At 48.2% G+C, this 21,611-nt stretch overlaps 10 protein-coding genes across 10 annotated transcripts; 4 read left to right on the forward strand and 6 right to left on the reverse strand.

Annotated features, from left to right (window-relative positions):
* Positions 1-82: 82 nt before the first annotated feature.
* On the reverse strand, positions 83-1,865 carry N7455_008677 (uncharacterized protein; the record flags this gene model as incomplete). Its single annotated transcript, XM_040957903.2, has 2 exons — positions 83-1,778; positions 1,834-1,865. 2 exons carry the CDS (start codon positions 1,863-1,865, stop codon positions 83-85), a joined length of 1,728 nt encoding a protein of 575 aa, XP_040811668.2.
* Positions 1,866-2,435: 570 nt separating this feature from the next.
* Positions 2,436-3,620, reverse strand: N7455_008678 (SDR family NAD(P)-dependent oxidoreductase; the record flags this gene model as incomplete). Its single annotated transcript, XM_040957847.2, has 5 exons — positions 2,436-2,504; positions 2,581-2,717; positions 2,779-3,257; positions 3,324-3,439; positions 3,525-3,620. 5 exons carry the CDS (start codon positions 3,618-3,620, stop codon positions 2,436-2,438), a joined length of 897 nt encoding a protein of 298 aa, XP_040811710.2.
* A 390-nt stretch (positions 3,621-4,010) lies between these two features.
* N7455_008679 (cytochrome P450) lies at positions 4,011-5,806 on the reverse strand (the record flags this gene model as incomplete). The annotated part of the gene is made up of 3 exons (XM_040957955.2): positions 4,011-4,387; positions 4,449-5,601; positions 5,678-5,806. 3 exons carry the CDS (start codon positions 5,804-5,806, stop codon positions 4,011-4,013), a joined length of 1,659 nt encoding a protein of 552 aa, XP_040811692.2.
* Positions 5,807-6,658: 852 nt separating this feature from the next.
* Positions 6,659-8,242, forward strand: N7455_008680 (uncharacterized protein; the record flags this gene model as incomplete). The annotated part of the gene is made up of 1 exon (XM_040957900.2): positions 6,659-8,242. One exon carries the CDS (start codon positions 6,659-6,661, stop codon positions 8,240-8,242), a length of 1,584 nt encoding a protein of 527 aa, XP_040811637.2.
* Positions 8,243-8,848: 606 nt separating this feature from the next.
* Positions 8,849-9,175, reverse strand: N7455_008681 (uncharacterized protein; the record flags this gene model as incomplete). Its single annotated transcript, XM_040957901.2, has 1 exon — positions 8,849-9,175. One exon carries the CDS (start codon positions 9,173-9,175, stop codon positions 8,849-8,851), a length of 327 nt encoding a protein of 108 aa, XP_040811594.2.
* Positions 9,176-9,345: 170 nt separating this feature from the next.
* On the forward strand, positions 9,346-11,391 carry N7455_008682 (fungal specific transcription factor domain-containing protein; the record flags this gene model as incomplete). Its single annotated transcript, XM_065605937.1, has 5 exons — positions 9,346-10,182; positions 10,241-10,301; positions 10,349-10,487; positions 10,562-10,622; positions 10,690-11,391. 5 exons carry the CDS (start codon positions 9,346-9,348, stop codon positions 11,389-11,391), a joined length of 1,800 nt encoding a protein of 599 aa, XP_065460886.1.
* Positions 11,392-12,422: 1,031 nt separating this feature from the next.
* N7455_008683 (uncharacterized protein) lies at positions 12,423-13,004 on the forward strand (the record flags this gene model as incomplete). The annotated part of the gene is made up of 1 exon (XM_040957882.2): positions 12,423-13,004. The coding sequence occupies one exon, from the start codon at positions 12,423-12,425 to the stop codon at positions 13,002-13,004; it is 582 nt and encodes a 193-aa protein (XP_040811635.2).
* A 235-nt stretch (positions 13,005-13,239) lies between these two features.
* Positions 13,240-14,247, reverse strand: N7455_008684 (uncharacterized protein; the record flags this gene model as incomplete). The annotated part of the gene is made up of 1 exon (XM_040957946.2): positions 13,240-14,247. The coding sequence occupies one exon, from the start codon at positions 14,245-14,247 to the stop codon at positions 13,240-13,242; it is 1,008 nt and encodes a 335-aa protein (XP_040811660.2).
* Positions 14,248-16,836: 2,589 nt separating this feature from the next.
* Positions 16,837-18,427, forward strand: N7455_008685 (uncharacterized protein; the record flags this gene model as incomplete). The annotated part of the gene is made up of 11 exons (XM_040957943.2): positions 16,837-16,857; positions 16,905-16,957; positions 17,004-17,060; positions 17,117-17,146; positions 17,199-17,240; positions 17,312-17,387; positions 17,443-17,483; positions 17,534-17,559; positions 17,615-17,801; positions 17,870-18,298; positions 18,349-18,427. The coding sequence occupies 11 exons, from the start codon at positions 16,837-16,839 to the stop codon at positions 18,425-18,427; spliced, it is 1,041 nt and encodes a 346-aa protein (XP_040811667.1).
* A 206-nt stretch (positions 18,428-18,633) lies between these two features.
* Positions 18,634-20,199, reverse strand: N7455_008686 (succinate--CoA ligase subunit beta; the record flags this gene model as incomplete). The annotated part of the gene is made up of 7 exons (XM_040957879.2): positions 18,634-18,717; positions 18,767-18,888; positions 18,938-19,692; positions 19,758-19,854; positions 19,912-19,984; positions 20,033-20,107; positions 20,161-20,199. 7 exons carry the CDS (start codon positions 20,197-20,199, stop codon positions 18,634-18,636), a joined length of 1,245 nt encoding a protein of 414 aa, XP_040811586.1.
* Between the last annotated feature and the right edge of the window lie 1,412 nt (positions 20,200-21,611).

The raw sequence follows: 21,611 nt of genomic DNA on the forward strand, positions 1-21,611 counted from the left end.
AGAGGAGGACTAAATTATCTACAACCTAGCTACAGGTGCTGTCTCCATCCCATGGAGACACTAGGCCACAAAAGAACAAGAGCTATTTGCTACCATCCACCGTCCTCTGAAATAACGCTCGTCCCCGTTCGAACAAAGCCGCAGCCTCAAGCAGCTGTTCATCGGCCCAACGACTCGTCACAATCTGCATACCTACAGGCAGCAGGACATCAGGATGACCTTCGGTCGTGGAGAACCCACAAGGGACATTCAAAGCGGGATGACCAGTAACATTAAAGGGACATGTATTGCTAGTCAAGCCAACGGCGACACCAAGTCTATCCAGGACCGATGCCCTTCCCCCATCGGGTCCGTTTGGATCTGGGTGCGGCATCGCGACTGTAGGCGCACAAGGCGTGACGAGGATATCAACATGGTCAAGAGCGGAATCGTAGGCAGCTCTGAGGGCAAAGACCATGCGATGGGCCTTGGCCTCTAACCCTGCTTTGGACGGCCCCCTAGCCAACTTCTCGCTCAGCAAGATATTGACTACAGCTGGGTTGGTGGATGTCAGCGTGTCGTATGTTTCCTGGGAGGGAGGCCATTTGATCTGCGTATGCGGCGACAGGAAGGAAAGATGACCGGAGGGGTTGCCTTGACACAGGTAACTGGACATGGATGGTCTGGTTGCTGCTGTCCAGATTGCCGGACCTTGCTGGTGCATTGGAATAGACACCTCGACGACAGAGGCTCCAACAGCTTCAAAGCATCGCGTTGCTGCCTGGTACACGATTTCTCGCACGTCGGCAGCAACCTTGGGGATGTGGAAAGATTCCTTCAATAGGCCAACTCTCAGCTTGTGACCAGGTTTCGATGTAGACTGGATTTCTTGCCTTGCCTTGAGCAGCAGTTGCTGGTAAGGCTTCACCTGATGTGCCAAGGGAGTTTCAGGGGTCATCCGCGGGTCATAGCCATCGTAGCCTGCCATAACCTCCAACAACACAGCGATATCTTCAAGCTTGGCCGCCAGCGGGCCCAAGTGGTCAATCATAGGCGACATGGACCCCGCGCCAGTGTAGGGGACTAAACCGAAGGTAGGCTTTAGCCCGTAGATGCCATTGTAAGAAGCCGGGATTCGTACGGACCCGGCCTGGTCAGTGCCAATAGCCAACTCCACAGTTTGGCCGTTTGATGAAACGCCCTCTCTTGATGTCAGATAATGAGCCGCAACGAGCACTGCAGAGCCGCTGCTGCTTCCGCCGGCCGTGTAGTTGTGCAAACGTGGGTTATGAACTGGCCCTGTGGCCGAGGTGAAGGACAAGGGAGACGCACAAAAGCTTTCGCAGGTTGACGTGCCTTTGATGATTCCCCCAGCTCCAAGAATCCGCGACACTACGACTGCGTCAATAGAGGAGATGGGGTACCCATTGCCCTCAGGAAAAAGTGACTGGGGCAGGCCAAGGGTTGTCGGCAGCCCTGCAACAGATATGCTATCCTTGACAGCAACGGTACGTCCATCCAGTAGGTTGCTAGCGGGAATCGCAGATCTTATATCACATTGGTGACTCCAGCCGTTGAAGGGGTTGTCTTTCGATGCTGGTTTCCAAAAGGTACGATCTTCCCGCGTCTTTTGAGGAAGCAAATCTGGCGCAATGTAGTCGGGCGCGTTGTCGATGCTTCTCAGGACTGCCTCAAACGACCTTAACAGAATAAGGTAATCCTCGGCATCCTTGTCATCCAGTGTCTCAACGTGGAGCTGGGCTGCGAAAGCCCGTAAGTCTTTTTCGTGTATATTGGAGCTATGGCGGCTGTTATTCTTAAGATCATCCAAGTTCATGTACAGTTATTACTTACCCTACACCGTCCGAGATCGATACAATGGACATTGTGGTGATGACGTCCTCGAGCTGGGGGAAGACGTGCAGTATTTCAGAGTAGTATGGCTGCCGTTTCAGTAACGATGTCGTAGTATCCCTTACCATCGTATTGTACCCTTTCGACTTCTTGGGTGTGTCGGTCGATCCGACAAAAATTGGTTGCCATCGGTCAGGCCGCCTTCTTAGATATCGAGACATCCAATAGAGCCAGGGCAGGGTCAACTTCACATTATCTGGCGTTGGAAACCTTTTCCGTTTTGGATTTCTTTTTTATCATGCCATTCAGCGGCGCTTTGAACCTAATGTTCATTTTTTATGTCTATTTTCTTGGCGTAGAACTACCAATAGCTTGGTATGTGGTTGAAGACTAACAGATATATATATATTTCGATTTATTCCATTATATACGCAATATCTTCAAATAGTTCAAGTCTTGTTCAATAGTGGAACGCACAGTGAAAACAACATTCATAGATTTGTAGTAAGGCTAGGTGTGAAATAGCATACAACGTGTTTAGTTGGCGGATATCCTTTCATTTATTGCATAAATCATTTCCCTTCTCTTTACGATTTATCCCTTTACTCTTGACCATTGGCAAGCAGAATACGACCTCCGTCAACACAAAGTGATGTTCCATCCACGTACGCCTAGATACAGAATTAGCAATGTTCTTGCACCGTAGGGTGAAACAAATCAACCTCTAACAAGAGTGGATAGACTTACTCCCGCACGACTGACGATGTATAAGATAGTCCCGGCAATATCGTCCTCATTTCCTGCTCTCTTGGCAGGGACTTTGTCGAAAAGGGCACTAAAGAGGTTCCCTTCCTCCCCGACAGGGTTCATGCAGCTTGGAACAACTGTATCCATCAGTAACTTGATCCATTGACGTGTGTTATCATAGCTCCCTGTTTCACTCACATCCTGGGTTGATCCCCACCACTCGTACATAGAAGCGGCTGAACTTGGCTGCCAGCAGCTTGACTAAGTGATCAGTTGCGGCTTTGCTCGTTGCATAGCTCGTCAGGTCTACATTGGTCACATTGTGCATGCTTGCGCATGAACTAGTCATAACAACCACTCCGCGACCCTCGCTTCGGCCAAGCTGGCCACCGGGCAATTCAAGCCGTGAGGCTGATTCCAGTAATGGAAGAAAAGCCACAGAAAGGAAGTAGTGCGCTGTGGTGTTGACGCGGAATGTGTCAGTCCAATCTGAGTCTCGTGACGACCACATGGAAGCCTGCAGCTCGGACAAAGATGCCTTCAACACATTGCATTGGACAGGGGGATCCCGTCTTATGCCGGCGTTGGAAATAAGTATGTCAACGTGCTTTTCCCTGTGGCTGACCTGAGTGGCGAGATTTTGGATAGCTTGCTTATCAGAAACGTCGCAGGGGATTCTAGGAGTGATCATTAGTAGCGCATTGGTGGTTATGGACGTTGAGCTTGTCATCATTCAAACTTACCCATATGCAGATCCTCCAACTTCCTTGCCAAGTTCGTTGAGCTCCGCCACCCTTTCGTCAATGGGATCACTTGGTAAAGCAACGAGATACACTTTGGCGCCGTTTGCCACAAGTCCCTGTTATGGCAACGTCAGCTGTCAAAGGAATACAGCATAAATAATTCAGAATTCCAATTTCAACTCAACAAGACGATGCACTTACTCTCGCAATCATAAAGCCAAGGCCGCTGCTGCCTCCTGTCACAACTGCTATATGCCCCTTCACCCCGAACAGGCTATTGGTACTAAGAGAAGACATATTCACAAGATACTGGAACAGGTTTTTTATGATGATGCCTTGTTGAAGTACGGACGCAACGAAATGTGGCACTTGTGCTACTTTAACAGGGCTTTGCCAAGCGCTACATTGCCCGTCGGACTGGCCGACAAGTAACTAGCTCATCGGGTATCGGACTCCAGAGTACGGTAACCTCCTCGGGCCACTCTCAAGTCTAGCATTATGATGTGATCATGCTAGCCTAATCTCGTAATCTTACTCTTATCGGGGTATCATGCAATTTAATCTACACGGTGCGTCGCATAAATTTACTCACATAAATAATGATATTGTCCATAGCTATGTCCTGGCACACATTCTGTACATTTCAAGGCTTCAGGGTCACACCGACGACATCATTCAAAAACAGTATTACTCCTTGTAATGCTCTCTCGTCCTCTGCTCGGCGAGATCCAAGCACTGAGCTGTCATTGCCGTATCACGAGGGATAAGTTTGACCTTAAACTCCCTGGGTATGGCAACCAGCGCTGTTTTGAACTGGTTGTATTCGACGTAGTCGGTATTGGGGGGATTTTCCTGGCTCGCTACGATCTTGTAGGAAGATAGAATCCTTACTAATGCGGAGTACAAGAGACGAGAGGCGATGTACTGGCCTGAGCAAGCCCGAGAACCAGTGCCGAAGCTCATGTGACCCAGGCCGCTACTTTCAGCTTCAGTGGGAGGACTGAGAGACTTGAGCCACCGCTCAGGGTTAAAGCTTCCAGCGTCGGGACCAAAATGATCGACATCTGCGGACGTTAGACTTTTATATAATACCAAGGCAATGGATCTAAGCTGCGGATCACTCACCATGGTTGCCCGCTTGGGCGTTGATCAAGATCATGGTCTTAGGGGGGATGATAGCACCATTCCAGTTGACCTCGGTCACTGTCTTTCGGGGAAGACTCATGGCACTGACGGTGTAGTATCGGCCAGCCTCCTTGACAATAGCGTTAATGTAGGGGATTGTCTCCTCTTTAAAGCATCCAGTCCAGGCATCTTGGGTGTCAGGGTAGTGTCGCTTGATATCTTCGTAGGCCCGATCCTGCCATGCCTGTCCTTCCTCAGTCGATAGAGATCCAATGCACGAGGTCAAAGTTCCGGGAATAGTCTCGAAACCTCCAGAAACCAGAGATAGGCAGATTGAAGAGACCTCGACACCAGATAACTTGGTCTCCTGGTCTTTGAGGATAGCAGCAGATATACAAGGCTTGTCTGTACCGTTCTTGATCATCTCCCGGACCTTGTTCAAGAGGAGGTCTAGATAGGTGTCGCGTCGCTCCCTAAGGTCTTTTGAACGGGCGGTCTTCTCGTTGTTGGGAAGGTATCGAAGGGCCGGGATGTAATCCTGCAGGTTCTCGGAGGCGCTGCGTAGTAGGGAAATGGATGATCCCACGTGAAGAATCTCCCGTAGCAGATCGTCGTAGACAGCGTCCATGCGAATACCATAGCAGAGCGTCAGAGTTGTGTTGAGCGCGTATCTCTGGATGTACGGCCGAATGTCAATCTCTATCTGACCGTCGCGACTATCCTTTTTCATATCTCGCAGGATGCAGTAGCTCTCTAGGTCAAACATGGGGTAATAGTTCCTCAATGCCGGGCGACCCAGAGCGGTACCGGCGGCCTTACGTTTCTTCTTGCAGGACTCATCCCAGGGCGAAGATCCAATGGTAAAGCCCTGGGTGCTGCTGATTACGCCGTGGAAAGTGTAGAGCTTGGGGCGGTCAATGACTGCATTCTGGTTGCCGAGGAGCATCTTCTTGCAATCATCGAACGAGTTGACAACAACGGCTCTGGTGTTTCCTAGCTTGATCTGGAAGACAGAGTGGTTGTACTGGCGCCACCATTTTTCACAAACTGTAGCATGATCCTCACCGAGCTTGAGAAGATGTCCAAACACGGGAATAGCGCCAGGGATTTCCGGCATGCCCTTTATGTGAGGAATGTCGGTCGCATACATAATCTTTCGATATTGTCAGCCAATGACCATTCAAATGCCATCACTGACTATCCCAGAAATTGACCCAAGGACAACTTACAGTGTAGAGCACGTAGGTAAGCAGCACCACCACCACTGCCATGAAGACTGGCCCAGCATGCTCCTGTTCCTTAAGTTGGTATAATTGATATCCCAGCCAATTGCTGCTTCCATGGACCTTGAAATCCATATTGGGTGGATATGGAAAGTGTCGAGTATAGTTGGAAGACTGGAAACAAAGGGAATGTGTTCTAAATGTTGGCCGGTCGTCGAATGATTTTATCCCTTAATGACCAGTATTACAAAACACACATGTTCCATATATATCCTCATCCGGCTAAGACTCTGAATCCCCCTCAGTTGGATTAATCAATTCGAAGATCTTTTGATAAGCGGGTGGTCCGATGCATTCTTTACCCCACTCAAGCTTTGGGAGATATCACGGCGGCACCGCCGACGAGGTATGCACCTCAGGTGTTCGTGTCACCTGGCAAAAGGTCTTGTTACATAAATCAGTACATATCTACCAAAAGGCTTTGATGACAGATATCAAGCTCCCACGACAAACCTGATTGATTCTTTATCATGGGTATACCCGGTTGCCAAATGGGTTACAACAGTAATGCAGTGGCGAATAACCATAGACTTGGAGTCAGCGATAGACACTTTAGTGTTAGCAATAGGAACAGGGCAGCCTGACGCACCACTAGCACAAATTTACATCATTTGACAGCCTTTGGAAAGCCTCCTATCGCGTCGACAAACCCGTCGGGGTCCCCGACAACGCCATCGGGACTCCCGACGAGCGATTACGGGCGAACCCACCACTTCCCGAGGCCACATCGGCCGTGCATGGTATCAGGTGGCTTGTATTGTAGTTAGTCATGATCAATATAAGGGTTTGTCCAATCTGCGTCCGTAACCTATTCCCAAGATATGGCTTATTATGAGGCTATCGGAACCTGGGGTATGATGAACTCTTATAAGATAGTGTAAACCACCTAGCTATAACTTTCAATTCACATCACCTTGCTTATAAGCCATGGATAATATCCGATTCTCAGCAGACAAGCACAACAATGGAAATGAAAAGGATGTCTACGAGACAATGCCAAGAGCAGATTCGTTTGCTGTAGAGGAGCCGCTCCGTCTCCAATCTACGAAACGAGATCTTAAAGCACGCCATGCGCTCTTCATTGCCTGGGGTGGCACCGTTGGGACTGGCCTCTTTATTACCACTGGCAAGACTCTTGCGACTGGTGGACCAGCGTTCCTCGTCGGGAGCTACGTCTTTATATCCATCTTGGTGTACTTTATTCTTACTGGTGTCATTGAGATGGCCACTTTTCTTCCCGTCCGTGGGGGTTCTATGAGTCGGTACGGCAGCCTCTTCGTGTCCAAGAGTCTCGGTTTTGCCATGGGTTGGCTCTACGTTTACTCTTTCGCTATACTAGTTCCATTTGAACTTACAGCATGCGCTATTCTCATAGACTATTGGCAACCGGGTATCAATAGCGCAGTCTGGATCACCATTCTACTGGTCTTGTTGGTCATCCTCAATGTCCTTCCAGTACGATTCTACGGTGAAGCGGAATTTATTTTCACTGGTGTCAAGCTGGCTACCATCATCGGCCTGCTTATCCTTTCGTTTATTTTGTTCTGGGGAGGGGGTCCTGATCGCAATAGGCTCGGGTTCCACTACTGGAAGGACCCTGGTGCGGCAAACACGTTGATCTTGGAAGGTGACGCTGGCAGACTTGTTGCCGCTATCGCGACTGTCATCAGCAGCCTCTTGCCATTTACCCTTACACCTGAGATGGTGATTGGAACGGCAGCAGAGATCAGAGAGCCGATGAAAAATGTACCAAGAGTCGCGAAACATTTCACCTGGCGCCTAGTTGTTCTTTTTGTCGGCAGTGTCATCGGTATATCGGTCGTCTGCCCTTCTAATGCCTCCACCCTGACGAGCGGAAGCGATGCTGCATCCTCGCCGTGGGTTGCGGGCATCCGCCAAGCTGGGATACCTGTCTTAGACAGCATCATAAACGCCGTGGCACTAATTGCAGCTTGGTCAACGGGTAACGTGTTCCTTTACCTATCAAGCCGATGTCTTCACTCCATGGCTATGGAGGGTAGTGCGCCTCGAATATTTCAACGCTGCACTGCAAAGGGAGTGCCCATCTATGCTGTGGGGGCAACCTCCTGTGTCGCTCTCCTAGCCTATATGACACTCAACTCGTCCTCGGCGACGGTCCTAAACTGGCTGTTGAATTTGGTCAATACTGGTGGGCTATTGTCCTGGGTCTCCTGTTCCATCACATATCTTCGCTTTCGAAGAGCGTGTGAGATACAAGGAGTTCCCAAGCCACAACTCACGCAGAGATCTCTGCTACAGCCATACGCATCCTGGATTACCCTCGTTGTGTTCAGCATCTTGACTCTTTTGAACGGGTTCACAGTCTTTTTCCCGTCCGAATGGTCAACTGCTTCATTCTTGTCGGCATACATTGGTTTGCCGGTGTTTTTGATCTTGTATTTTGGTCACAGATTTGTTTATCGCAAAGATCCTTGGGCCATTCCGTCAGAGTTTGTGGACCTACGGCTGGACCCTGCAGAGTTGGAATAATTTGCATATCTATTTACAGGTCGTAAAAAGCACTTTTCTTTATATAATATTTGATAATGATAACATAAATAAATATCCCAGTTGTAGTAATGTTACAATTCATGAGGCTAATTCCACACCACTTTAACTAGTAAATTGCTGATTCCAAACGGAAACATTGAGTATAATAAGCCTCTATGTCCTACCTACGGAGCGGTATAGGTACTATGGATGCGAGAAAACCCCCTTTAGGTAATATTAATGCCTTGATGCCTGATGTCTTTAAATGTCCGCGTATTGATCTTGTCAGATATGGTTATATTACCATTCTTACAGGGATGATAGGCAGACAAGCTATATAATACGTATTTAAATACCTCTCTATATAGTGCCCGTAACGTGATTCCGCGCTTGATTATCAAGATGATTGGTACACTTCTTATCTTGAGCTGAGTAGGCTTAACTGCTTGTGGAAAGTTATTAGGCAACTTACATCGCAGTGAACCAATGGGGGGCCTGGGAATGTGATGATCGGGGACCCCATATGGATGGGGGATAGTCCCGAACTAAATGCGGGGGCAATCGGGGAAGCGCGATAAAAGGGTAGATAGCCCAGTACTCCAAATTCTAAAGTTCCGGCAATTCCCACCCAGCTGAGGGGGCGACAAGCAAATGCTGGAGGAACAAACATAGCCGCGCTGCAGAGCGTCTCAACACCTCTTGCTCCCGCAGACTCGTCACGTCTTTGCGACTCTGCTCTTCTACAATGGCCCGCGACAACGGCACAGGTCCAGTGCAGTCTTCGGCCCCAGCAAGGGCCCGAGCTTCGTGCTCGCGATGCCATAAGAGGAAGAAGAGGTGTGACAGAATGTTGCCGTCATGCAAAAATTGCGTCTCAGCGCGGGTGAGATGTAGCTTCGAAGACGATGATCTCCAAACAGCTTCGTACCCCATAGTGTGAGTCGCCGCTAAGATTGAGGCAGATGACTTAGACCTCTCTCCTGGCCTCTCATCCTTGGCTTTGCAGAATGCCCCACACTCTTGAGTGGTTTCAAGTAGGCTTCTAACATGCTCACAGGTATGTCCAGGGCCTAGAAGAGAAGCTTCGCCGTCTAGGTAGGGCTATGGCTGTCCAAGAGAGGAATACGCCACAGGCCGCAGAGGCCACCCACAATCACCTCTATGACGACTTTCAGATGCCAGGAATAGCAATGGTGGACCAGGAATGCATCCCTCAAGGCGTTTACGGAAGCCAAGTAGGAAACACATCCACCCTTGCCGACAACGCCGAAGATCTGATAGAAAGCCCCCTTGTGAACCCACGGCCCGCACCAGACCAAACCCCAACCTTTGGCCAGCAACTCACAGTGCTCTCGCTGGAGGCTACTGCTGAACGGCATTTGGGATCGACCACGGGACTCTCATTCGCAAACCTGACACAGATGATTCTACGTCGTTTGGCGCCAGACAAGGCGGACTTTGTATTCAATAGCCATCAGGATAACACTACGGAAATGGATCTCTTGGACCTCAGCTCTTCTTCAAACCCCTTCAACGACTCTTTCTTCCAAAGCTTGAATGAGTCCATCTCCCCCTATCCGCTACTTTTTGGTGACCTCCTCTTCACCGACTCTGCTGGGTCCGGCGCCGCCCTTGACTCCCTAGCCTGGCCAAGCGATGAGACGCATGTGCGGCGACTGGTGAACTTCTATTTTGCCCACTCCCATACCCTCTATCCCATGCTGGACCGCTCCGAGGTGATGGACACTCTTGAAAAGATCCATCAAAATCCTCAGAACTTGGCCACGCAAACTCCCCTACGCGCCTTCAGAATCTGGATGGTCCTGGCCATCGGCTCTACCGCTTACTCCTCCGTCACTCTGACCGAGGAATCGGAATCAATGTTGTTTTACAACAAGGCCCTGCAGTATTCCGAACAAGCCTTGGGAGGTGACGAGATGGTAGGAAAACTTGCCGACAGCTTCATCGCTGACGAGAGCCCAGCTGACGAGACCCTAGTCTACCCTAGAAGCCATAATGCTCCAAGTTTCTTATTCATTTTTCAACCAACTAGGTCCTAGTGAGTGACAACCACTTGATCCATATTCCAAGCACTGACGAAATCAGACACATGGTTCCTGGTTGGCACAGCTGCCCGTCTGGCCTTAGGTATGGGGCTCCATGCGGCATCGTCATATCGCAAATTCCCTCTTAATGTACAACAAAGACGCAAACGAATTTTCTTTTCAATATACATGATGGATCGGTAGGTTTATACCATCACTTCTTCCCCACTCTCTCGTATCCAGATTCAAGCGCCTAACCACCCGCAACACTCAGCGTTGTTTCCATTACTTTAGGCCGACCGTTCGCACTTCACGACGATGACATAGATGTAACGGTAAGGCTGAGCTTTGTTAAATGAGGTGCAAAATGCTCTCACGAAATATGTCTGACTGTGAAAGCAGCCCTTTGAGGATGTCGATGAAGAATTTATACACGCCGACTCCATAAGCCCCCAGAACCCCCTTCAGCCATCACTGATGGCCGTTCCCCTGCACATTCTGTCGCTGCGGAAAATTGCAGGCAATATTTCGCGACAAGTCTACGGAAACGTCAAGAATGCAAATTTGACTTTGCCAGAACGGGAGGCAATAATAGCTTCCTTACACCAAGAACTTCTCGACTGGCGTCGGAGCATGCCCTTCCCGCTCCCTGACGTCAACGAAAGCGTGCCACATCTCAACACCACCTGGTATGACTTCAACTACTATACCCACCTGGCCATGATCTACAGACCATCCCCGCTATTTCCCGTTTCAGACTTGAAGCGGATAAAAATGTTGGAGATGGCAGCGTCGATGTCACTCCGCCAAGCATTCAGTATGCATCAGCAACAACGATTTGCCTACAACTGGTTGAATTTTCTCGCCCTCTTCACGGCGACTTTGTCACTAATCTATGCAATAACGGCTCAACCTGATGACCTTAGCACCGTGTTGAGAAACACGCGAGCTATAGCGGACCTCGACCTCGCAACACAGCTTTTCGAGACACTCGGACTGAAGTTTTTGGCTGCCAAGGAGATTCAGGGCATGATCGCCAAGATATCCCAGCGATATAAAGAGGTTCGCGCTGTGAATGATACAGAGCCCAATATAGGCTATTGACAGAAATCGGTGGTTCGATAATTTATGGTACAAACAGGCCTAGGATCCTAAAACATTACTTCAATGAGCCTCCGCAAGATCTCATCTTAATAAGGTTTGTCAATCCACCTCATCTGTCCCTGAGAAAACGCACCAGCTCCTTAAAGTTTCCCAATAGTATATTCCTTTTTTTTAGAGTACAATCAGTATGCCAGCTAACTTCTATTTGGGCCATAGCTTGTCCTTCCTTTTTGTTTCTTTTGCCGTCGCGAAAAGGGTATCGAAGTGTGGTGCTGAGTCCCTGTAAATACGAGTCCACATCTCTGATTCTTTACTTCAAAAGGTTAATCTCTAGTGCCAGGCCCAAACGTGTGTTTTAGACCAATGAGACCTGTTTATAAAATTTAGCGACATAACCACCCAATCATGGAGGCCAAAAAAAACTCTATCATTCTTGGAAATTAACGTGCGCCTTGGGTGTTTTCCCGCTAAGCTCGTGTTGAGGATTAACGGTGGATAGTAGTGGGCCAGGGGTCGTATTTTGTGACTTAGCTTGGTCGATCCTTGGCGATCAAAGCATTCCGAAGTTGAAGATACCAATTCTACAAGAGTATTACCTTAGATAATATTGGATTTATCGAAACGGTTGTTGGTTTGTGCAAATTGTCAAGGTTGGTAGAAATCAGGTTGGGGGTTTTCTAGGCGATCTTTACAAGGGACCCTGACCAAGATCATGTTTTTATACGCTCGAAAGTCTGTGTCAGGCTGTTCATCTCAATACGAGATGGAGGCTAAAATAGGGGGATCTGCTGCATCTGATCTCGACGGTAATAGGCTCATCAGGGTCTTCCGTGCTTTATTTACTAAATTTTTACGTATCCATCATAACCTAAACACGATGAGGCTGAGCGACTCCATGCGCAAATACCTTAAGAACTACCAGACCCCCTCTACCATACTCTAGTCTCTATCCTACCCTAGTCCTTCCTTTACTTTCCTTCCTTCCGTTCATCAGAAAAGCTTCTCGCGCCGAGGACCCCTCATCCTGAATCATGCAATCAGCCGCAGGAACTCCACGGCCCTCACGGCTCACAAAATGGTGGCCCATCGGCTTCTTCATCGGCGCCATTGTCTGCTTCATCATCGGCGGTGCCCTCGTGGGAACATGGACCTCCCATTCATATGATGACTGCTCTTACAGCAGCTCATACTACAGCTCCTACTATTCCAGCTACTCTTGTGGCAGTACCAATATGGGCGAGTTCTATGGCGCGGTTGCCATGTTTGTGATTGGCGGCGTACTCAAACTCATTGCTTGGATTCTACTCATCATCTTCTGCGTCAAGCGCAACCGCCACAGCCGCCATACCGTCACATACGTCAACTCTCCTCCTGTCCAGCAAGTCCAGCAACCACAGCCTTTCCAGCAGCCCTACGCCGCGCCTCAGCCTACATACGCTCCTGCGCATCAGTCTGCTCAGTTCCTTCATTCCCCTGAGATGGTGAACCCATCTATCCCTGGTACGCCTCCTCCCAATGAGGCCAGTGCAACGGCAAGTGCTGCCAAGTACTGTACCCAGTGCGGAACCACTATTTCTAGCCGATTCTGCCCTCAATGTGGTTCCCAGGCCTGAAGTCTGATTGAATTACCTTGATAATATACTTCGAATCTTCTCAACGTGTTGCATGTTGCATATTATGCATGGGAATGGGGAGCAAACCGTTGATCGAAATTGGAGATGGTGGGGGAGACGTTGCCCTGGGGATTGGGTTGACTATGTTGGCTTTTTTTATTTCTTAATTATGTGATAACCGGATAAAATACACATCCACTTTGTAATTAAACTTGATTTATATCGCGATGCCCACTCAAATATGAGGAAAGAACTGAGCCCATTCAACAGTCAAATATGTAGTCCAAGGCAAAGATCTCAATCCCACCAATGTCTCAACAAGTATATATGTACGAGCAGTGCCATAAATGAATGCAATCGGGAAGATACTCCAAAACTCCCAACTCAAAGGTAGTTCTCTAGGCTCGAATGGGGTTTCATGTAGAAACGTATTATCATCTGTAGTATAGGTCGGTTTCGGCTCAGTAGAACCTGCAGAGTCAACAGTAGCAGTCCTAGTAGTAAATAGTTTGATCAAAATTTCTTGTCCACCTCCGTAGCGATACCACACCGCCATGCTCTCGAGAATCCAGAATGCAACAGTAGTGCCTAGTAGAATAAGACTAGACACTCTCCATAGGATTTGCTCTGTGTGGGTGGGAAATTGAAAATTCCAACCAATTAGATGAATTGACGCATACGTCAAAGTTGCCAGACAGAGAAAAGAACTCTCTGTCCAGGTCAGCCACGGCAGCCGACTGTCTCCTATCCGCGGGATGGGTCGCTGGAAATGTCCGACCGGCATTTTCATAAAGGTTTGGATATTGAGCGCCCAGCTGGGTCGGAGATCATCGACAAAATCCAGCGGTGTTTGTCGGTAAGGTCGGGCCGCAATAGGACCAGCTTCTTGGAGGACCTGTCCCATGGAGATATTCATTTTTATTTGCACGGGATAATAGACGTCTAGTGGTTTATGCAGCCAGCAGATACTCGTCATGAGAGTGCAGCCCACGATCGCCACGGTAGATAACTCAATAGTGGTCACAGCAAGCCCCAATACAGCTCTTCCAATGCACTGCAGGATGAGATATGCAACTTTTACACAGGTAATCAACTTTGCAATTGTATCCTGCTTAGACTTATCCCAAAGTTCTTCGTCCGAGACCTCTGGGACTTCGATGTAACCTCTGGAGACAAGCCAGTGGATGTGCTTGGAGTTGATATGGAAAGCTCCACCGGCTGGAACAAGCTCAAATCCACCCATGTTTGCGAAGAACCCGTGTCTGTATATCCATGTTGTAGCTCCAAGCGCGTGAAATGACTTGACCGAATCTCGGGCCGCTGCAAGCTGTCCTGCAGCTGCGGTTAACACAAATTCAGGTCCCGCGATCGCCATCCATAATAGCTTCCGTGCTTGGGTTCGCCAGAAGCCCTCGTTGCGGGCTGGATAATTTAAACAAAGGATTGTGTATGTGCATAGAAAGATTGTACTAAGGCACATCCATAAGATGTCCAATGTGCCCCTGCTGTTGGGTTGATCACTCCATCCATTCCATTCGGCCGTTCGGCGAGGCAGTCAAGCTGGCGGTAACGAGAGTCTGACTCGCATTCGAGTTGACAGTCATCATGGACTGTATGCAGGTTGGATTGGCAAACCTGCCAGTTCAAAGAAAGTGGGGGTGAAGTATATGGGCTGTGGGTCACATAGACACGAAAAGACGATCAGAAAGCCCAGTCCTCTTATACATGTCTCAGGCGGACATAACCCAGTGCAATGGACACTTCCGAAATCGCAGACCGAACGCCTCGTCATCATTGAAAAATATATGTCACCGCTGGTACCGCCGATATGCATGGTGCTGCTGGATTTAGACAACAGCCAAGTCTAGAACCGAGACATCAACAACCACAGTAATAATAAAAGACAGGGATAGTTGCGCCGTGCTTCTTGGATGTTTGAAATTGAACAAATATAGAAGCTTTGGCGGATAATTGCTTTTTCGTTCGTCACTTATCGGCGGTTTGGGAGGCTCATGTATGAATAGGTGAATGACAGCGAAGTCACTGGGGTTCAATCACATCTAAACTCCCCACTATCTACCAATGTGGTGAGCCTGATTGGACTCGATCAGTCTTGAGATCCATGATAGCGATGCGCCTGCTCTTATAGCCAATCACAGCGCACCTTTAACCGCCAGACTTATTGATACAATACGTGTAAGTTCATAGAGAAAGCACTGTATGTATTCTGGTGGACGAAGAGGAGAAAGAGAGGACGAGAGAGCAGGCAAACTATCTGGGTTCTATTTACATGTGATGCCTTAGGCATCCGGGCATCCAACACTTATGCAGCCGATCAGGGGGTCACGGAGGCGGCTCACGATACTCTGCCATCACACAAAAGATCCGGGGCTCGCTCATACTCGTGAATTCGCTTTTTCCAGGGACATCATCAAAACAAAAACGACGGATTTAAGAAACGGCAGTGCTCAAACGGTTGTCGCCTGTGGAACGGGGGAGCGGCACGGACCGCAGCAACAGCCCACTCCTCAAGAAACAAGGGAGCCCCTCAGGCCCACGGCTGCTGAACCGCGCTGAAGTTCCCTCGTGGTATGGCCATAACCCGTACATTCGAACCAGCTATAGGCCAATGACACCATCGATTTCCCGGTGTCTTAGCAGTTTGCTGTACCTCCACAACGAAACTGTGAATGTTTACTCTCATCTCATCCCCGCCACCATAGCTTTGCTGGGCAATGGGCTTCTCTATGTTTATTTCTCTGCATCTTTCCCGGACGCTACGTGGGCCGATCAGCTTGTTTTTCGTATTTACTTAACAACCTCGGTCATTTGTTTTGGTATCTCATCCGCATACCACACTTTCCTTTGTCATTCTGCCCGTTACACTGATTTATGGGGTCGGTTGGACTATGTTGCTATTGTATTCCAGATTCTTGGTTCATTTATCTCGGGGATATATATTGGGTTTTACTGTGAACCACATTTGCAAAAGCTTTATTGGTCAATGGTCCGTCCAAAATTCTCGACCCCCTTCCCTCGGCTATCGAACTAACTTTCCGGCGTCCAGATTGGCAGTCTAGGCTTCTTGACTGGATTTGTCGTGGTGCATCCCAAATTACAAAGCCAAAAGTGGAGACTGTTGCGGTTATCAACATTTGTTGCGACGGGACTTTCGGCATTTGCTCCTATCATCCACGCTGCTAGTATCTTCCCTTATGAGCAACTAGATCAACAAGCTGGATTGCGATATTACTATCTTGAAGGACTCGTCATCGTGATCGGAGTCTTGTTTTATGCGGTGCGTTACTTTTCCAAAATGGGCTGACGCAGGATGAAGCTGATTGGTGGCAGACACATTTCCCGGAGTCGCGAAGACCCGAAAGCTTTGACATTTGGGGATCGTCTCACCAGGTATTTCACATCTCAGTTGTAATTGGTGCGATAGTTCATTTGTATGGGATTTTGGTTGCCTTCCGGTGGAATTATGAAAATCAGCGATGCACGACTGGTTGAGGAGATGTGATATCGGTTATCAGCTATGTTGTAACTTGCACACGCCATCCTCCACGGTTGACAGCGGCCCGGTTCCGAGAGTCTTGACACGGCAGACCCATACCCACCTTCTAAATTCGGTAAGGGATCCGCTATAATCTGCTTTGTACATGATAATATGATTATTGTGCAACATAATATCCATTAACCCTAACATAAGCACACCGTTGAAACTATATACGTTAGCTTGGTGGAGTGCATCTGACAAACCCCGCCCCTTGTCATTTCCACTTGCCACGTTTTTTCTCTCCCCTAGTCCAAAATCCAAAACCCCAGAACTATGGCGAAAAAGATTGCTGTTGTGAGTTGTCAACATGGAGTTTCTAATATTATATCTAACACTGCCAGGATTCCAATTACTACGCTCTGACCCAAGACTGGGAACCAGAAGACTTTCAGTCGTGAGTGCCGAAATGATGTCCACGTTTTCCCATTTAACAGTCTCAGGGAAACCACATCTATCGCGTCGGCAATTGCGAAGGGCCGATTAGAGAATGGTAGACGGTGAGTGAACCAACAAAAACAGTGAATACATGCGCCCTTGCTAATAGTACGACCAGATACCAGGCTCTGAAGGAAGATGACTATTGGTCGGTCGCAACGCTTCAATGTGGGACACCCGAGGCTAATAATATCATACAGGAGTCCTTCCGATGAACAGCAGTTCGAGGCTTTTGAGATTGGGTAAGTACCCATTTTGTTTTTGGGTGGCCGGTCTGGTCGAATCAACAGCTTATCCGTGATGTGATATGCAGTCATGTGGTGTTTCTCGTATTAGACCATGGCCGACCAAATCCTCTTCACCACGCGCCTATCGACAAGTCTCCTAAGGTGAGAGAGCGATGCAGACTTTGGATATTTACCCCTTGCTAAGAGTAAATTTCAGCACATCCTGGACATTGGGACTGGTAAAGGAACATGGGCTGTGTAAGTTCCCACACATTCTCTCTAATCGGATATTGCTAATATTTACCCAGTGATATGGCAGATATGTATCCAACTGGTACCTACTCTAATGTCTTCCCTTTCTCCTATTGTGTCGGTCTAACGAATGTCAGCAACTGTCCGTGGCGTCGACATATTCCCCCCTCCCGTGACATGGATGCCACCCAACTGCGTACTAGAAGTAGATGATATCCTCCGTGAATGGACCTGGAGAGAGCCATTCGACTTTATCCACATGCGTCTGATGCTGGGAGCATTTACGCCCGAGGGATGGGATCAATTATACAAACAGTGCTACGAGTGAGTCCCTCGTCTACACTTTCCCCCTACCTGCCAGAACAATTGTATCTAACAACTACACTATCCAGCGCACTTACCCCAGGCGGCTGGATCGAACAGATGGAACTAGACGTGCGAGTATATAGCGACGACGGCACCTTGCAGGAAGGTAGCACTCTAGCTACATGGGGAGATAATTTCATAGGCTGCTCCGAGCGAGCAGGTCGGTCCCTCCTAACACAGGAGACAATGCAAGGCGCAATGGAGAAGGCCGGGTTTGTTGACGTGCAGGAGAAGCTATACAAGATTCCTTTGGGGCCGTGGCCGAAAGATAAGGTTCTCAAGGAGGCTGGGCAACTTCAATACGCCCACTGGGTTACTGCGTTAGAGGGCTGGGCTATGTGGCTGCTCACTAAGTTTGGTGCGCCCACTCCTTGGACTCAGGAAGAGGTCCAGGTTTATTTATCCAAGGTTCGGGCTGAGTTGAGAAACCCCCGTACACATGCTTATGAATATGCGTGAGTTATTATGAGTACCCTGAGAGGTTATATTTGCTGATCGCCTTTAGTCGCCGAGTCTGGGCTAGGAAGCCTACGGCGGAGGAAGAAATGGCTAAATCACCGATTAAGACCGAGCCTGAGGTTTAAATCAGCCATGCTGTCTTGAATTGAATACTGGACATCTCTGCGTTTGTGGGTATAGCTTTTGTTATAGCGAGTTTATATTTCGGAGGATGATTTCCAAGGTTATTTGCTGTCTGCTTTGAGTCCCGTTAGGCATGTTCGCCTCGGGCTATGACATGATTTTATACGCATATAGTAACATGGGTCATAATTTTGTTGCGACTTATGAATCAATTTGTTTGCTTCACGATCATCCGAGCAGCTTCCTCAAACTCGCCTTCTACAACCAAGTTTTTCAACCCAGATTGTTCGATCTACAATTGGAATTAGTCGACAGCATCACAAATCGCTAGGTTTACTGACCAACTTCAGTCCTTTTTCAGAATTAGTGCCCTGCAACCGAACCACAACGGGACATTTGAAACCACCCATCTCAGCAGCAGCGGCAACAATCGCCTCGGCAATCATATCACATCGCACAATTCCTATCATCGATCAGCTATTCCATTTCCGTTTGTTTGGGTGTATACTCACCACCATAAATATTAATCAAGATTCCCTTCACCCTCTCATCCCTCTTTAAAATATCAAAAGCCTTCCTCAAAGCCTCTTTCGTCGCCGCACCCCCAACATCCAAAAAGTTAGCACATTTTCCTCCATACAAACTAATAAGATCATTAGTCGCCATCGCCAACCCAGCCCCATTAACAATATTTCCAATATTTCCCTCAAGTCGCACATAAGAAAGCCCTAATTTTGCCAGCTGATCCTCCTCCTCCTTTTCCGGCGATCGTGCCTCCAATGCAAAAGTCTCCTTCTGTCTATACTGCGCCGAGTTATCAAACTCAAACTTAGCATCCAGACAAATAAACTCCCCTTCCTCCGTGCGCACGAGCGGATTCAACTCAAGCAGCGTCGCATCTTTTTCCTTGAACAATTTCACCATCTGCACTAGGATCCGATGTATATCCTTCATCTCAGTATCCGAGAATCCAAGTTCGGCCTGGATATACGCATCGATCTCGTCGGTGATACCAGTCGAAAGTTTGAACCAGAGTTTGTGCATTTTATCTACGTTCGATTCGATGTCGGTTCCGCCCGACGAGGAGACCAGTAGTACCGGTGAGCTGTGCTGGCGGTCGAATGTCATTGCCAAGTAGAATTCCTGTGCGATGGATACGGCCTGGTAGATGTAGAGATTGTCGACGCGGAGTCCATCCTTTGGGGTTTGCGCTGTTGTTAGATAGTACCCGAGCATGTTGGTGGCGCTTCTGAAAGCTTCGCTTGGTCTGGGGTGTGTTAGATTTGGGGTTTCCCTGTGTTTTGGATGTTGGATAATTGGGGAAGAACTCACGAGTCGACTATTCTGACGCCACCTTTGCCGTCACTGTTGAATTTCCCTTTGCCGCGGCCGCCCGCGAGGACTTGGGCTTTTATCATTGATGGTGCATCTGGTGCGAGGTTAGTTTTGGTAGAACTGAAAGTTGGAGAGGATGGTGTGGTCTTACTTATCACAGAGACAACATGCTTGGCTTGCTCTGGGGTTGTGACTAGGAATCCTGGTGGAACTGGGAGTTTGAACTGGGTTGTATTAGCATTAAGGCTGCGGTGCATGAATAGATACCTCACTTCTTGCAGTAGTTTGTGTGAGTGATGTTCAAGCAGATTTAACCGCCGTACTTGCGCTCTGATGGGCGCATGATGCTGCACGATAGTTAATATATTATTCAAGATCATCACCGCTAAATTGTACAAACCCGTTGGCAGGTGCGCGTGATGGAGCGCCAGGTAATCATCGTGGGTTATATATCTTTCATGTCAGGATGTCAACTCTGAACGATAGTCTGAGGTTAGATTTATGGATGTTAGTTTAGGCGATGACATCAACATGTCAGTTTTGGTTCCTTGGGTTGATCTTCCGAAAGTTTATTTGATATGAGCATTTCTTGACCTCGTGACGATTTATGGAGTAAGTTTTCGGTGGAAATACGACATTCTGTGCCGAATTAAAATAAGGCTACGAGCGCTATTATATCACTGGGTCGATTCATCGGATTCATCGAATTCTTGACTGATCTGGGTCAAGGCCGAGGGCGAACGCGAGAACGAGGACATAGCCAAGGACGGGCAACTAGAGAATAAGAAGAGAAATTCAGTAACAAGACAGGACGTTAAGTGGTATAGGAATAAGTGAAAATGGGGGATCTTTTGTGAGCAATATATAGGTACTATGTAAGCCAGAAGTACTGCCTAAGTGCAGATCCCGACCTATGGAGGGCCAGAAGTAATACGCATAATTTTAATTAGGAAAGCGGTACCACATGTTAAGGCGGGGTATATGTTACGTGTGGCAGAAGGGAGGGGTGGCTGTATTATTTCCTGTATACCAACTGGGGCTTTGAAGAATCCCACAAAATCGTGGTAAAGATGCTCTTGGATATGAGCCACATGGGAGCCATCTGTGCGAAGAGAAGTTAGTTCTAATATATACGATATGGCCATACCGTACGTCACTTCATCAAAGAATATATGTGGTAATCCTGTGCGGGGGCACTATGGGTCCTTGAAGTTATCACGGTCCGTCCCGCACACCTGCCCAGGAGCTCACCGTTCGAAAAGAACCATCTCTCAATGTTCTTTTGATAAAGTGTTCATATGGAACTTCACAGATGGAACTAGATTGCTCGAGTGAGGTCCAAGATTCGTTCATGATGCAAGGGCTAACCGCTGTGACACACATCACATTGTTGGCGATAACACCCCGGCACATCGCTTGTGTTCTCATCACAATCCGCCAAAGTGAGGGTGTGATACTTATTCCATCTCACTCGCTTCGTGATAAATGAATCCTGTCTCAGCACAGCCTTTACTTCTTACTAAATCCGTTCTACACTGAAAGCCTAGCTTTTGTAGGATCTAGCTTCCTTTCCAACATATCATGTCTCTAGCCGTCCAAAAGTACTGCCTTGGCAACACTAGTGGTTTTAGATTGCGCCGTTTTCTTGGCCACTTCCCGAACCACTTACCCATGGACTCTCTCTTTTCTTTTCTTTTATAAGGGTATATTGTCATGCGACCAAGTTACATTGACACACAGGGTCCGAGGGATAATGCGCGCGATTGCCCGCATTGGGGCCATGGCACTGCCAACACATAATTGTAAGAGCCTCAATCATATGTAGAAAATTTTGGGAAAGTTTGTGGGAAA

Source organism: Penicillium solitum (assembly GCF_028829755.1).
Source record: "Penicillium solitum strain IBT 25940 chromosome Unknown utg000005l_segment0_segment0, whole genome shotgun sequence".
Lineage (NCBI taxonomy): Eukaryota > Fungi > Ascomycota > Eurotiomycetes > Eurotiales > Aspergillaceae > Penicillium > Penicillium solitum.